Genomic DNA, 10,673 nt, shown 5'->3' on the forward strand with positions numbered 1-10,673 from the left:
TTGGGCTGGGGTTGAGGATGAGGATGGATGGGCTGTGGTTCAAGTGCTGCGCTGTGCTCTGAGCATGCAGCACCCCACACTGTGTCTCTTGTGTGCGTTCACGTTTGGAAAGATGGCATGGGGAAGTCAGGGAACAGGAGCTGACTGCCATCAGGTGCACACTTAAACAGCACCGATGGCTTTGTCTGCGCTCTGTGCGCCTGTTCACCATAAACGCTCTGGAGTCTTTAAACATCTAGAGCCCATGTGCTTTCACCTGCCTCTTTCTCCAAAGCTCTGTTGCTGTGCCTCGTGCTGCTGCAGCGGGCATCGGCCTGTCCCCATCCCTCCCTCTCTGTCCCCGGGAAAGCAGCGCTCAGAGGCGGTGACACCTCTTCTCCCTCTGCTCCTCTCTTGATGGAGCCAGTGGAGTTAGCAGGAAGCTTTACAGCTGCTTGATGGCCTTAAGAGGTGAAAGGGGTGGTGTGAGGTGCACATTCCGTTTCCCACCCACTGCTGTGCCCTCGCCAATTCAGGCAAAGATTTTCTGGGTGGCCACATACAGAACTTGATGAGCATGAAAAGCCCAGAACTCATTTTGTTCAGGCCCCATCTACAGCCAAGAGCAAAGTTAATTACCAAACAAGGGCAGGCATAAGAGCTCCCAAGGTCCCTCACTCTTCCCCCAAAATAATTAACAAAATCAAACCAGTTGTTTGCCAGGAGACCTCGACCGCGCTCTAATGGCCGAAAGCTGATGAGCTGCACCACGCTGCAGTTACCCGGCCCCAGCCCGGAGCCAGGCTCAGCATCTGCCCGGTGAGGCAGGGGCTCGGGGTGGGGATGGAGCAGGGAAGCATTCTGACCTCCTCCAAGGTGCTGAGCCATGGTTGCTCTCAGAGCCAAGGTAGAAGGCTCAACAGACCTCAGGTTGGGCTGATTTTGATCTTGATAGCCAGATATTTTGATTATTATTTTTTTTCTGGTTTTTTCTCCCCCATCTTTCCTCCTTTTTCCCAGCCACAAAGACATACATCCGTTAGTCCAACCGTGCTGCTTTCCTCATCTTGAAGTGAACTGGTGACTGATGCAGGATGGATGGATGGATGTTCAAGCATCCCCAGACTCACCATGAACTTGAACGGATGCAATTGGCAGTTTTGCCCTCCAAGGCTGGATGATGGCTCAGGCCAGGCTCAGCAGACAACTTTCTAGCACTGGAAACTTAAAAAAGCATTGAAAGCCTGGTAGCAGCACGTGGTCACTGGTGCCCTCCAGACACAGCTCAGGTGCCAAACGTGCCAGGGTTTGGATGATTACTCCAGGGAATATGTGCACAGCTGGCAACATGGTGTGACCTTTGCTCTGCCGAGGAGGGACTGGGGAGATGGCCAGAAGACATAGCGCTCAAGGAGCATTTATTAGCACCATTGGCTTGTGCAAAGTGGCACAGCAGTCTCGTTTTTCCACTCTGTTATGAGATGGACCAGTGCAAAGTCTGGAGATGAAAGGTCTGGATTTGTCCCCTGCTCTCCTGTATCAAATGAGCATCCAGGCCTCCAGAGGAAAAGTCCCAGAGCCCCTGTGAAGCCCCAGATGTTTTGCTCAGCCCAGTGGGATATTCCTTGTGTAAGGGAAAGCAAATCCTGTGGGCAGAGCTGAAGCTTATGAAGGGAAAGAAGACTTACTTGTCTGAAACAGAGGGGGGAAAAAAGCGTGTGTGTCTATGCACGTATGACAGAGAGAGAAGAGAGCGAAAGCAAATTAGATTTCTTTCTTTTATTATACAGGATTGTATGTACAAGGTCACCTTTCTCCCAAACATCAGCATCACAGTCAGTTCATAGCAAAAACTGCAGCTCATCTCTCAAAGCCTAGAATCAGCTCTACAACGGCTCAGTACAACACAATGGATAAATTGTACAGGAACCGGAAAAAGGTAGGGGAAAGCACGGTTATCCCTTTAAATCCCTCATGAATTATTTGAAACTAAGAAATGCAAATAAAACATTGTGCTTCAAGAGCCATGCTTGCTCCGGGTTGGCCCTCAGGGGAGGGGAGCATGGCCCCCGGCACCTGTTCTCCCCATCACCCTTCAAAGAGAGATGCTGTAGATGAGGTCCGGCTTTGAGCGCTGGAGCAGAAAGCAGGAGTCCCCTTTCAGAGCACTCTATACCATCTGGGAAGCCACACGTTTTGTGGGAGGGTTTGACCAAGGAGAAGCTGTGGACACCGTTCTGGATTCAAAGCACTGACGTGTGTGTGTTTTGGAGGGGAATGGGGAAGATGGGCAGGAGACATCTGATCTCAACGAAGTGCTGCCTGAGTTTCAGTCCCATCTGCCCCCGAACTCAGGAAAAACTGGATAAGCCCATGAAGGAGGAACGAGCAAGAAGAGAAAGGCTGAGACACCTCTTGGGTGTTGTGACGTGAGGGGTTCCCACGACAAGCTGTGTGCTGGCTGCTGCAGCCCTTTGCTTGCAGGACGTGGGACGGGTCAACAGCAGCTTCAATTTGGGTAGGCAGGAGAGGTGCCTGCATGCCCACATGCATCGTGCTCGGGGTATTCACCGATACCAGTCTCGTTACGCTCAGGCAGGTTGTCATGCTGCACAGACCCGTCAGGCTGGTGATGGAGTGCAGCCTTCGCAGTCAGGAGCAGGAGCTGTTGCGCTGCTCTCCTGCCGTGCCGGGTTGGTGTGAACACCCAGCGAGGCTGGGGCAAGAGGAGACGTGAGCACCCTGGGAAGGGACTGATGTCTCTGGCACTGGGCTGGAGAAGGTGGGTTACATCCCTCCCAGGGAGCAGCTGGTCCAAGAAAAGGGTCTCATCCACGCATGCTTGCACCCCCTCCCTCTGCAGAGACTTGCTCAGCCTTTACACAGTGGCTTCCCAGTGGAGGACGAGGAGACCAAACCATTGAAGATGACATCTGCTTTGTTTCGTCTGTTTGGGAGCACTTGCTTGCCTGCAGGCAACCTCCTTTCCCCTTCCTCTCTTCAAGCAGCTGCAAAGAGCACAGCACATGCACCAGCACCGACTCCTTCCCCCTGGAAATGACCATGTACCCACGGGAACTCGTGGGGCAAAAGAGACTTGACAGGAGGTGACTGCTCTGGGAGGACAGCTCACCCCACACCCTCTTCCTCAACATGACCTTTAGCGTGAGAACACAAATTGTCCAAACTGAGACAGTACTTTTCCCCCAGTTAGCAAATGCCCTGGCTCTCACCTAGCACGGGAAAAAAATGTCTTTATTGGGTTAGGCTTAGTTCTCCCTCCTCTCCTACAAAAAGCTCTAGAACATCTCTGACTCATTAGGTGACCCAACCGCTCTCCCGTTATCCAGTCAGTGATGGTTACGGACTGTGCAGGGTCTGGTTCCTGCCTCTGCTGCCTGCAGAGCTCTGAATCCATTGCACGGGGTAGTGGGGATTCGCCAGGATGATGAGTTTTCTTTGTCTTTGTTTTACAGATGGATGGAAGATGTCGGGCCGTGTTTCTCCTTTTGAATGCCAGGTAGAGATGACAGCAGCACTTTGATTCAGCTTGTCTTGCTCAACGTGCCAAGACAGGGGTTAGCCTCGTGCTTTCCTCACACTGTTGCTCACTGCTGTTCTGAATGGGCTGCAAGGAGAGGAGAGAGAGAAGGCGGGGAAAAAATGTACATCGTTTTCTTTGAACCTCAAAGATTTGTCATTTAGGAAAGGGAGTGAGGGGCTGATCAGTGACCCAGCTGAGCAGCCAGGCTCAGTGCTAGGAGAACACAGAGGATCAGTGGAAAAGAGCATCTTCTGAAGCAGCAGCCCCCCCAGCCTGACATGCATGGAATGAAAGCTTTTGCTCAGGATCAGCCTCTAAAAAGCCGTGTGCGAGCTGTACCTGGTTACTGTAGTCTGGCATCCTCCACATCTGTGTAATGGCTGTTCTCCTGGAGGGAAAAGGGAATCAGAAACAGTAAATCACCACGTGTCCCTCCTGCCCTGCCTGGACACCATGACACCTCACACGCGGTGACCAGCTGGTGCCACGGTGTGGGAGAGCTCACATGTCACTCAGTGTGGTGGAGGAGCTACAAAGCACGCCTGCTGGGGACAGCGGGTGCCGTGGCTGTGGTTTCTGGCGGATGCAGTCCCAGGTGAAACCAAAAATTGCCTCTGGCTCCTTATTCTGGAAGGGCTCTGCCAAACAGACCTGGGATGTGTGACTCCCTCTTGGATTTTGAAGTTTGGCTCTTGCTGAACCTCAAAGGGACTGGGATGAAAGTAAGCCCACCTTCCCTTGTGTAAAGTCAGGTGTCTGATCTGGGCTTCACCAGAGTCTGCACCTCCACTGGGCATGTCCCAGGGAAGGTCTTGAGCCTGTGGCATGAGTTGCCATGCTTAGACTGGATGCCTAACTTCTGCATGGCCAGGTTAAGTCCATGCTCAGCACCTTCATAAAGTTTACTGCGTGTGCTTGCACAGCTCATGCCTTGTAGCACTGTGAGAAATTAATTTGGGACCTAGGAATGGCCTGCACCAGGGAACAGGCATTCCCGCATTACTGAAACTGCCCAATGATGCTAAGGTGCAGTCAGTCCGCAGTGGTAAATCGTGCATGATGTAACGACTCTGCTGTTGAACACAGAAACTGGTCCCAGTTTGCCACAAAACTCATCATCCAGAATGATAACACTCATAATATTCATCACTCCAAACTAATATCCATCACGCCATCACTAACAGTGCCGGAGTGGTGAACCGCTCCCCATGCAACCGTGGTTTTGAAAGCACGGCATGTGAAGGTCCCCTGCCTGGAGCCGTTCTGCAATGCAGGGTCATTAAAAGAATTATGTGCTCAGCAGTAGTATTTTATCTCCTGCGTAGGTCAAATGTTGTGGTGAAATGTTTTAGAAATGGAAATGGATCCAGGAGATGTCTGCAGGGGATGCCAGGGAATCTGTAAAGGCAAGGCAAGGGAGCCCAGTCCCAACCGTGTCAGCAGCAGGCTGCTTTACAGGGCACTGCAGGAGATAAAGAGATCTTTACAATTAGGGAAACCAACAGGGTCTTTGCAGAGACCCTACAGGGGAAAAGCCTCAGGACTGCGATGTGTGATGAAGGGACAGCTGGAGACTACGCTCAAAGGAGTTGTGGATGGAGACTCCCAAGACAGGGAAGTCTGGAGGCTTATGACTTCTGGCAACTGAACAAAGGGTCCTTCTCTGCAATTACAGAGCAGGTAGCGCCCTGGGAACAGGCTCTTCAGGAAAGCCAGGTGAGGTGGCATGTGCTCTGGGCAAAGGAATAGCCCAGATGCACAGGGATTTGCCTTGGAACAGATGATGAGTCAGCTGAAAGCTTGTGGGTGAGGATCAGGGGACAGACCAACACGGGTGACATCATGGCAGGCATCTGCTGCAGACCATCTGATACGAAGTCTCCTCTGGATGGCTGGAGGAGGCCACCTGATCACAGGCCCTTGTATTCCTGGGGGACTTCAACCACCCTGGCATCTGGTGGGGCGGCAGCAGGGCTGGGTGCAAGCAACCCAGGAGATTTCTGGAGAGTGTCAAGAACAATTTCTTGACACATCTGACTGACCATCTGACTAGGGAGGGACATTTTTCTGGACTGTTACTGATGACCAAGGAATAACTGGTCAAAGGTGTGAAGATGGATAGAAGTCTTGGCTGCAGTGACCGTGAGACTGTGAAGCTGAGAGAAGTGACCAAGATAAAGAGCAGAATCAAATCCCTGAACTTAAAAGAGCAGATTTTGGGTTGTTCAGGGATCTGCTAGGCAAAATCTCATGGGAGACTGCTCCGGAGGCCAAGGCATTTGGGTCATCTTCAAGGACACCTGTCTCAAAGCATGGTCCGTTCTGATGACAGTTGGGCAGGTGTGGCAGGATGCCAGCATGGATGAACAGCAAGCTCTCAAACGAGCTTTTTCCTACATGAAAAGGCAGAATCTAGAAGATGGAAAGCAGAGCTGAGCCACCCAGGAGGAATACAGAGAGTGCAGTGATGGAGTCAGACGTGCAGCTGCAGGTACACTAGCAGCAAAAGGAACGCTAAGGAAAGTGTAAGCTCACTGCTCAATGGGGCAGGGGACCAAGGGATCTAGTGACAAAGCACACGGAAAAGGCCAAGGTACTCAATGCTTCTTTTTTCTCTTGGTTTTCACTGGTTCAGTCTGTCTTTTGGCCTCCCAGGTCCCTGAGCCTCATGGCAGAGTGTGTGGGAATGAAGCATTACCTACTTTATCCTTCCTCTGCAGAGCTCCTTTCTTGCTCACCCTCTCTGAAAAGGACACAAGCTCATGCTGGGAGGGTGGCCCCCTTCGTCCTGCTCCCTGTGGGCTGCAGTGTGTATTTTGGACTTGATTTCCCCAAGTGATGTTGGAAACTTCACCAAGGCCAAGCAGAGATTTGTGCGCAAAACCAGGGTGGCCAACTTTGCACTGGAAGTGGGGCTCTGAGGAAGTGTTTGCCCAGCTCCCATTGACCTTCAATGGGAATTGTGTGCCTGACTCCCGTGGGGTCTGAAATGCTCCCCCTCACCCAGCTGAAGCACTGTGAAGCACCACTCTGCTAAGCCATAGTATTTTCATATGAGCTCTGGTTCAGTGAACCCCACTCTGAACAGGGATGCTCAGGTCCTGCTTGTCTCCAGGAGACATCCTACAGTTGTCCACAGGGTATAGGTGGGACCTAAACCCAAGACCAATTAGATCTTCTCACTTGTCACCGTGGGGAAAGAGGTTCATGGCAGAGAAGCCTCTGTGCTGGGTACTGCCCGGGTGTTGGCAGGTCTGGTTCCTGCCTTGCATAAATTGTCTTTTGCTTTTGTGATGGCTGTGCTCCTCCTGTCTCAACTAACTGGACTTTGGTCCAGGCAGATGCTCAGCAAGTAAGCCTACACCAAGTTAATCCTATTGCTTGAGGCAATCAGTGAGAACCCAGGACCAAAACAAAAAAAATAAAAATGGTTTGGCTGGAGACTGGGCTGATAAGTGGCTGAAACTGCACGAACACAGCAGAAAATCTGAGTACGAATCAACCTCTTTACATTACACTATAAATATTTGCACCCATCAGGGACTGTTGAGCTCTCAGTCCATAGCAGCTGGCTGGGCAGCAGGGATCTCCCCTTGAGTGAGAGATCCCTTACCTGACACCAGGCATCGACTGGTTGGTAAGTGACATTTTTTGCATGCGTGTAACATTTAAGATACGTATCATAAGCTTACATGATAATCTTTGCATCCTGTACTAATGTGTGTAGTAAATAGTATTGACCACCAATCCAACTGTACTTATTAAATATTTTACATATCTAAATTTACTGATTGGAACTCAATCAACTAACTACTAGGTAAGATCTGAGTGACCTCTGACTTTTCTCCTGCGACACTGCTGTCCCTCAGAGCCAAGGGTAGATAATGTTTTTAGGGACCGATGTGGGCACCATGTCCATGGACAGCAGGTGGTGAGGGCCACACTAATGTGTGTAAGCCAAAGAGACGTGGGATAAATGAGTCACTCCCCAGGAACTGGAAAGACTTCAAAACTGTTCAGTGTTGTAAGGTCAGGAGCAAAATATAAAGGACGGCTTCTGTGAGTCACCTTGCAGTGTTTAAGAGAACATCCTTGCAGACGAACTGCACACGTTAACCTGCCCCACGCTGAGCACATGTGAGCCTGTCTGATGTTGGCAGTAAAAATATTTCCGATCTCAATGCCACTTTAGGACTGGAGTTACAGAAAACAGAGATGGAAAGGAGCTGAAATAGTCATCTTGTTCACCTACTCTTAATGAACACCAGCTTTTCTTAAATCATTGCCAGCAGATGTCTGTCCCCTCTGTTTCTTAACCCACTGATGGCAGAAAAGTCCGTATTTTTTTGTTGACAGGCTGTGCGCTGCTTTATCATCATTAGCATCAGCAAGTTTCCCCCTAATTTCTACCATCTGTTTCCCTTGATGTAATTCAAACCTGGTCTTCCTTATCCTAATTGACATAGAGATGGAGGCCACCTTTTGCTTTTCTTCTTTATGTTGCCTTTCTTCATCTGTTATGATCTCTCCCCTTAATCATCTCTTAGATTTAGCAGGAGTCACGGACTTCAGCTATGAGGCCGCAGAAACCAAAACAGCTGAAAGACCCCGTTCACATCCCTCATCCATCATGACTAAGGTCGAGCAGAGTAGAAGAGTACAATGAGCTGGGAAGTGTTTTGAGTTAGAGGAGCTTTTTGGCCATAAGAAGAGCGCCGTGCGCGTGCAATGTGGTGCGGTCACCTCAGTGATGGTGGAGTGAGGAAGAAGAAAGGGATGCTGAGCATCATCCTCACTTCTGCTCCCACCAGTGCCAGGGTGGGGAAGGAGCGGAGCTGTTGCAGGGGGCACTCGGTTCAGGCTCAGAGACATGCCCTAAGCCTCCGCAGGAGAGCTGTGCCAGCCAGCCCAGCTTCCAGGGCTGCAGTCCTGCGGAAGAGGCAGCAAGCAGGGCTGTCCTTCCACCCCAGCACCCTGTTGCCCTTTGCCTGGGTCTCGAGCTGATCCTGTTCTCAGAGGGGTCTTAACTGGGGATAAATGCCAGCGCTGCAGTGGCAGCACAGTGCCCTGTGTCACCCTTACCATCAGAGTGCCCAAGAACAGGGCGCCCATGCTTTTTAGGCACAAAATCTGTTCACTGGGAGTGTCCTTATTCCGGGCAGGACTAACGCGAATGGGGCTGATGTGTGCATGACATCAGGCCAGCCGCGCTCGAGCGCTGCCCTCGCTGTGGATGTGGCACAGCGCTTGTGGCTTGCTCAGACCTTGTAACTAGGTTTCTGCCATTTGGTGTCTGTCCAGACGAAACGCGTGGTGTTAGGGAAGTGCAGTTAATACAACATGGCCGGTCTCTGCTGTGTGCTTCAAGCCATCTGAGAATTACTTGGGAGTTATAACCATTAATTAATAGTTGTGAAATCAAGGATAAATGTGGTCCAAATTTCAAGAGTCAAATATGTTTCTTCTGTGGCTCCACATACATTTGATAGGTCAAAGCTTTTGCAAGCAGCAGAACAATTTGAAAGAACAAGCCGTGAACAATCATGGGACTTAAACACAACAATTTCTTTTGAGGAAGGAAAAACTACTTTTCTGGGGATTTAGTAAGTGCCAGTAAAAGTCTTGTTGATTACTGAACTCCTTTGGCGGAGGGATGTATTACCCAAACTCTCTTACCAGTTCATCTTCACAGTCATCCCGTGCGAGACCCTCTTCCTCACCCTCGTCCCCGTTCAGCGGCTCCTCCGTGTTGACCTCTGCCTCTGATGCCGTGTCTTCCTGCGAGACTTCGCTTTTGTTGCCATCCACCTTCTTCCGTACATCTGGGAGAGCAAGAGCCAAGCCATCAGGGGCTGGGGGAGGCAATGGTTGGAGCCCGATGGCACTAATCCAGTGGGCCCCCAAATTCAGTTGGTAGGTAAATAACGGGGCTGGGGTTTTTTTTCTGCAATGGGAAGTTCTGCTGATTTTGAGGAAGCTGCCTGAAAGCAACCCTGGCGAGGGCAGAGCAGGTCATCGTTCTGCACGTCTCTGGAGTGAGTGTGGGAGGCAGATAGAATAGAATAGGAATAGAATAATAGAACAAAAAAGCAAACTAAAAAATACAAACTATACCACAAAAGAAAAAAAATAATCTCATCATTTAAAAACCTAATTCCATAATTTGGGGAATTTTGGTAATTTTTGCCTTTGATTCCACCCTGGAACCTGGGTCTCGACACTTCATTGTCAGAGCCCAGGGGATGCTCTGAGCTGCAATGGTTTAAGGCCAGCTCTACGGGTGAGTCCCTGCACTCCACCTGCTCTTGGACCAGCCCCGAGGCATCGGTGTGCACCCAACTGACCTGCGGACAGCTTCTGTTCTTCAGCGATCTGCTCCAGCCGGCCCAGGAGAGCATCAATGTTGGATTTGATCTGCGTCAGCTCAGTTTTGATTGTTTGCAGCTCGCTGCACTTCACTTGGAGGAAGGAAGGAAGGAAGGAAGGAAGGAAGGAAGGAAGGAAGGAAGGAAGGAAGGAAGGAAGGAAGGAAAGGAAAGGAAAGGAAAGGAAAGGAAAGGAAAGGAAAGGAAAGGAAAGGAAAGGAAAGGAAAGGAAAGGAAAGGAAAGGAAAGGAAAGGAAAGGAAAGGAAAGGAAAGGAAAGGAAAGGAAAGGAAAGGAAAGGAAAGGAAAGGAAAGGAAAGGAAAGGAAAGGAAAGGAAAGGAAAGGAAAGGAAAAAAAAGAAAAGAAAAGAAGTAAAGAAAGGCGTTTAGTGCCCTGCAGAGCGTCCAAGGTGGGCAGGTGAGGAGGGGCTGGCTTTGCACGGAGCAGCAACGCGCCCTCCTCCACCGCCAGCCCTTGCTGCCTGTTACGGCACTGGCAGGAAAAGCCGGGGAGGGCTGTGGGTGGTTGTATGCACCCAAAAGAGCCTCTGTGTCTGTCGTCCAGGCATCCTGTGGAGGCTGACACCCGCCTTTGGCACACTTACGTTGTACGTGCACCTTCCCCTGCTGCATTCGCAGCCTGCAGGCTTCTGAAAGGCCCTTGCCTGGTGTGTTGGTTCCAGATGTTTTGGGTTTTTTAAGGTTTTCCCTGGGAGCATCTGGCCCTGTGGGTGAACGCCTGGGGATGGGAGATCCACGTGCACACCAGTCTCCGCACCGTCCCAC

At 50.7% G+C, this 10,673-nt stretch overlaps 1 protein-coding gene across 5 annotated transcripts in view; it reads right to left on the reverse strand.

Annotated features, from left to right (window-relative positions):
• Window positions 1-1,743: 1,743 nt before the first annotated feature.
• RALY (RALY heterogeneous nuclear ribonucleoprotein) overlaps window positions 1,744-10,673 on the reverse strand; it is a 140,600-nt gene continuing 131,670 nt past the window's right edge. For 4 of the 5 annotated variants that reach the window (XM_054845009.1, XM_054845008.1, XM_054845010.1 and 1 more), the window contains 5 exons: window positions 10,493-10,612; window positions 9,868-9,981; window positions 9,200-9,345; window positions 3,863-3,911; window positions 1,744-3,607 (listed from right to left, as the gene is read on the reverse strand). In XM_054845009.1, coding sequence (XP_054700984.1) covers window positions 3,867-3,911; window positions 9,200-9,345; window positions 9,868-9,981; window positions 10,493-10,612 — 425 coding nt within the window. In that variant the 3' untranslated portion in view covers window positions 1,744-3,607; window positions 3,863-3,866. The remainder of the gene's footprint in view (window positions 3,608-3,862; window positions 3,912-9,199; window positions 9,346-9,867; window positions 9,982-10,492; window positions 10,613-10,673) is intronic. The other variant, XM_054845011.1, reaches the window with a different exon arrangement.

The sequence above is a fragment of the Grus americana genome, chromosome 17 (genome assembly GCF_028858705.1).
Source record: "Grus americana isolate bGruAme1 chromosome 17, bGruAme1.mat, whole genome shotgun sequence".
NCBI classification, from domain to species: domain Eukaryota; kingdom Metazoa; phylum Chordata; class Aves; order Gruiformes; family Gruidae; genus Grus; species Grus americana.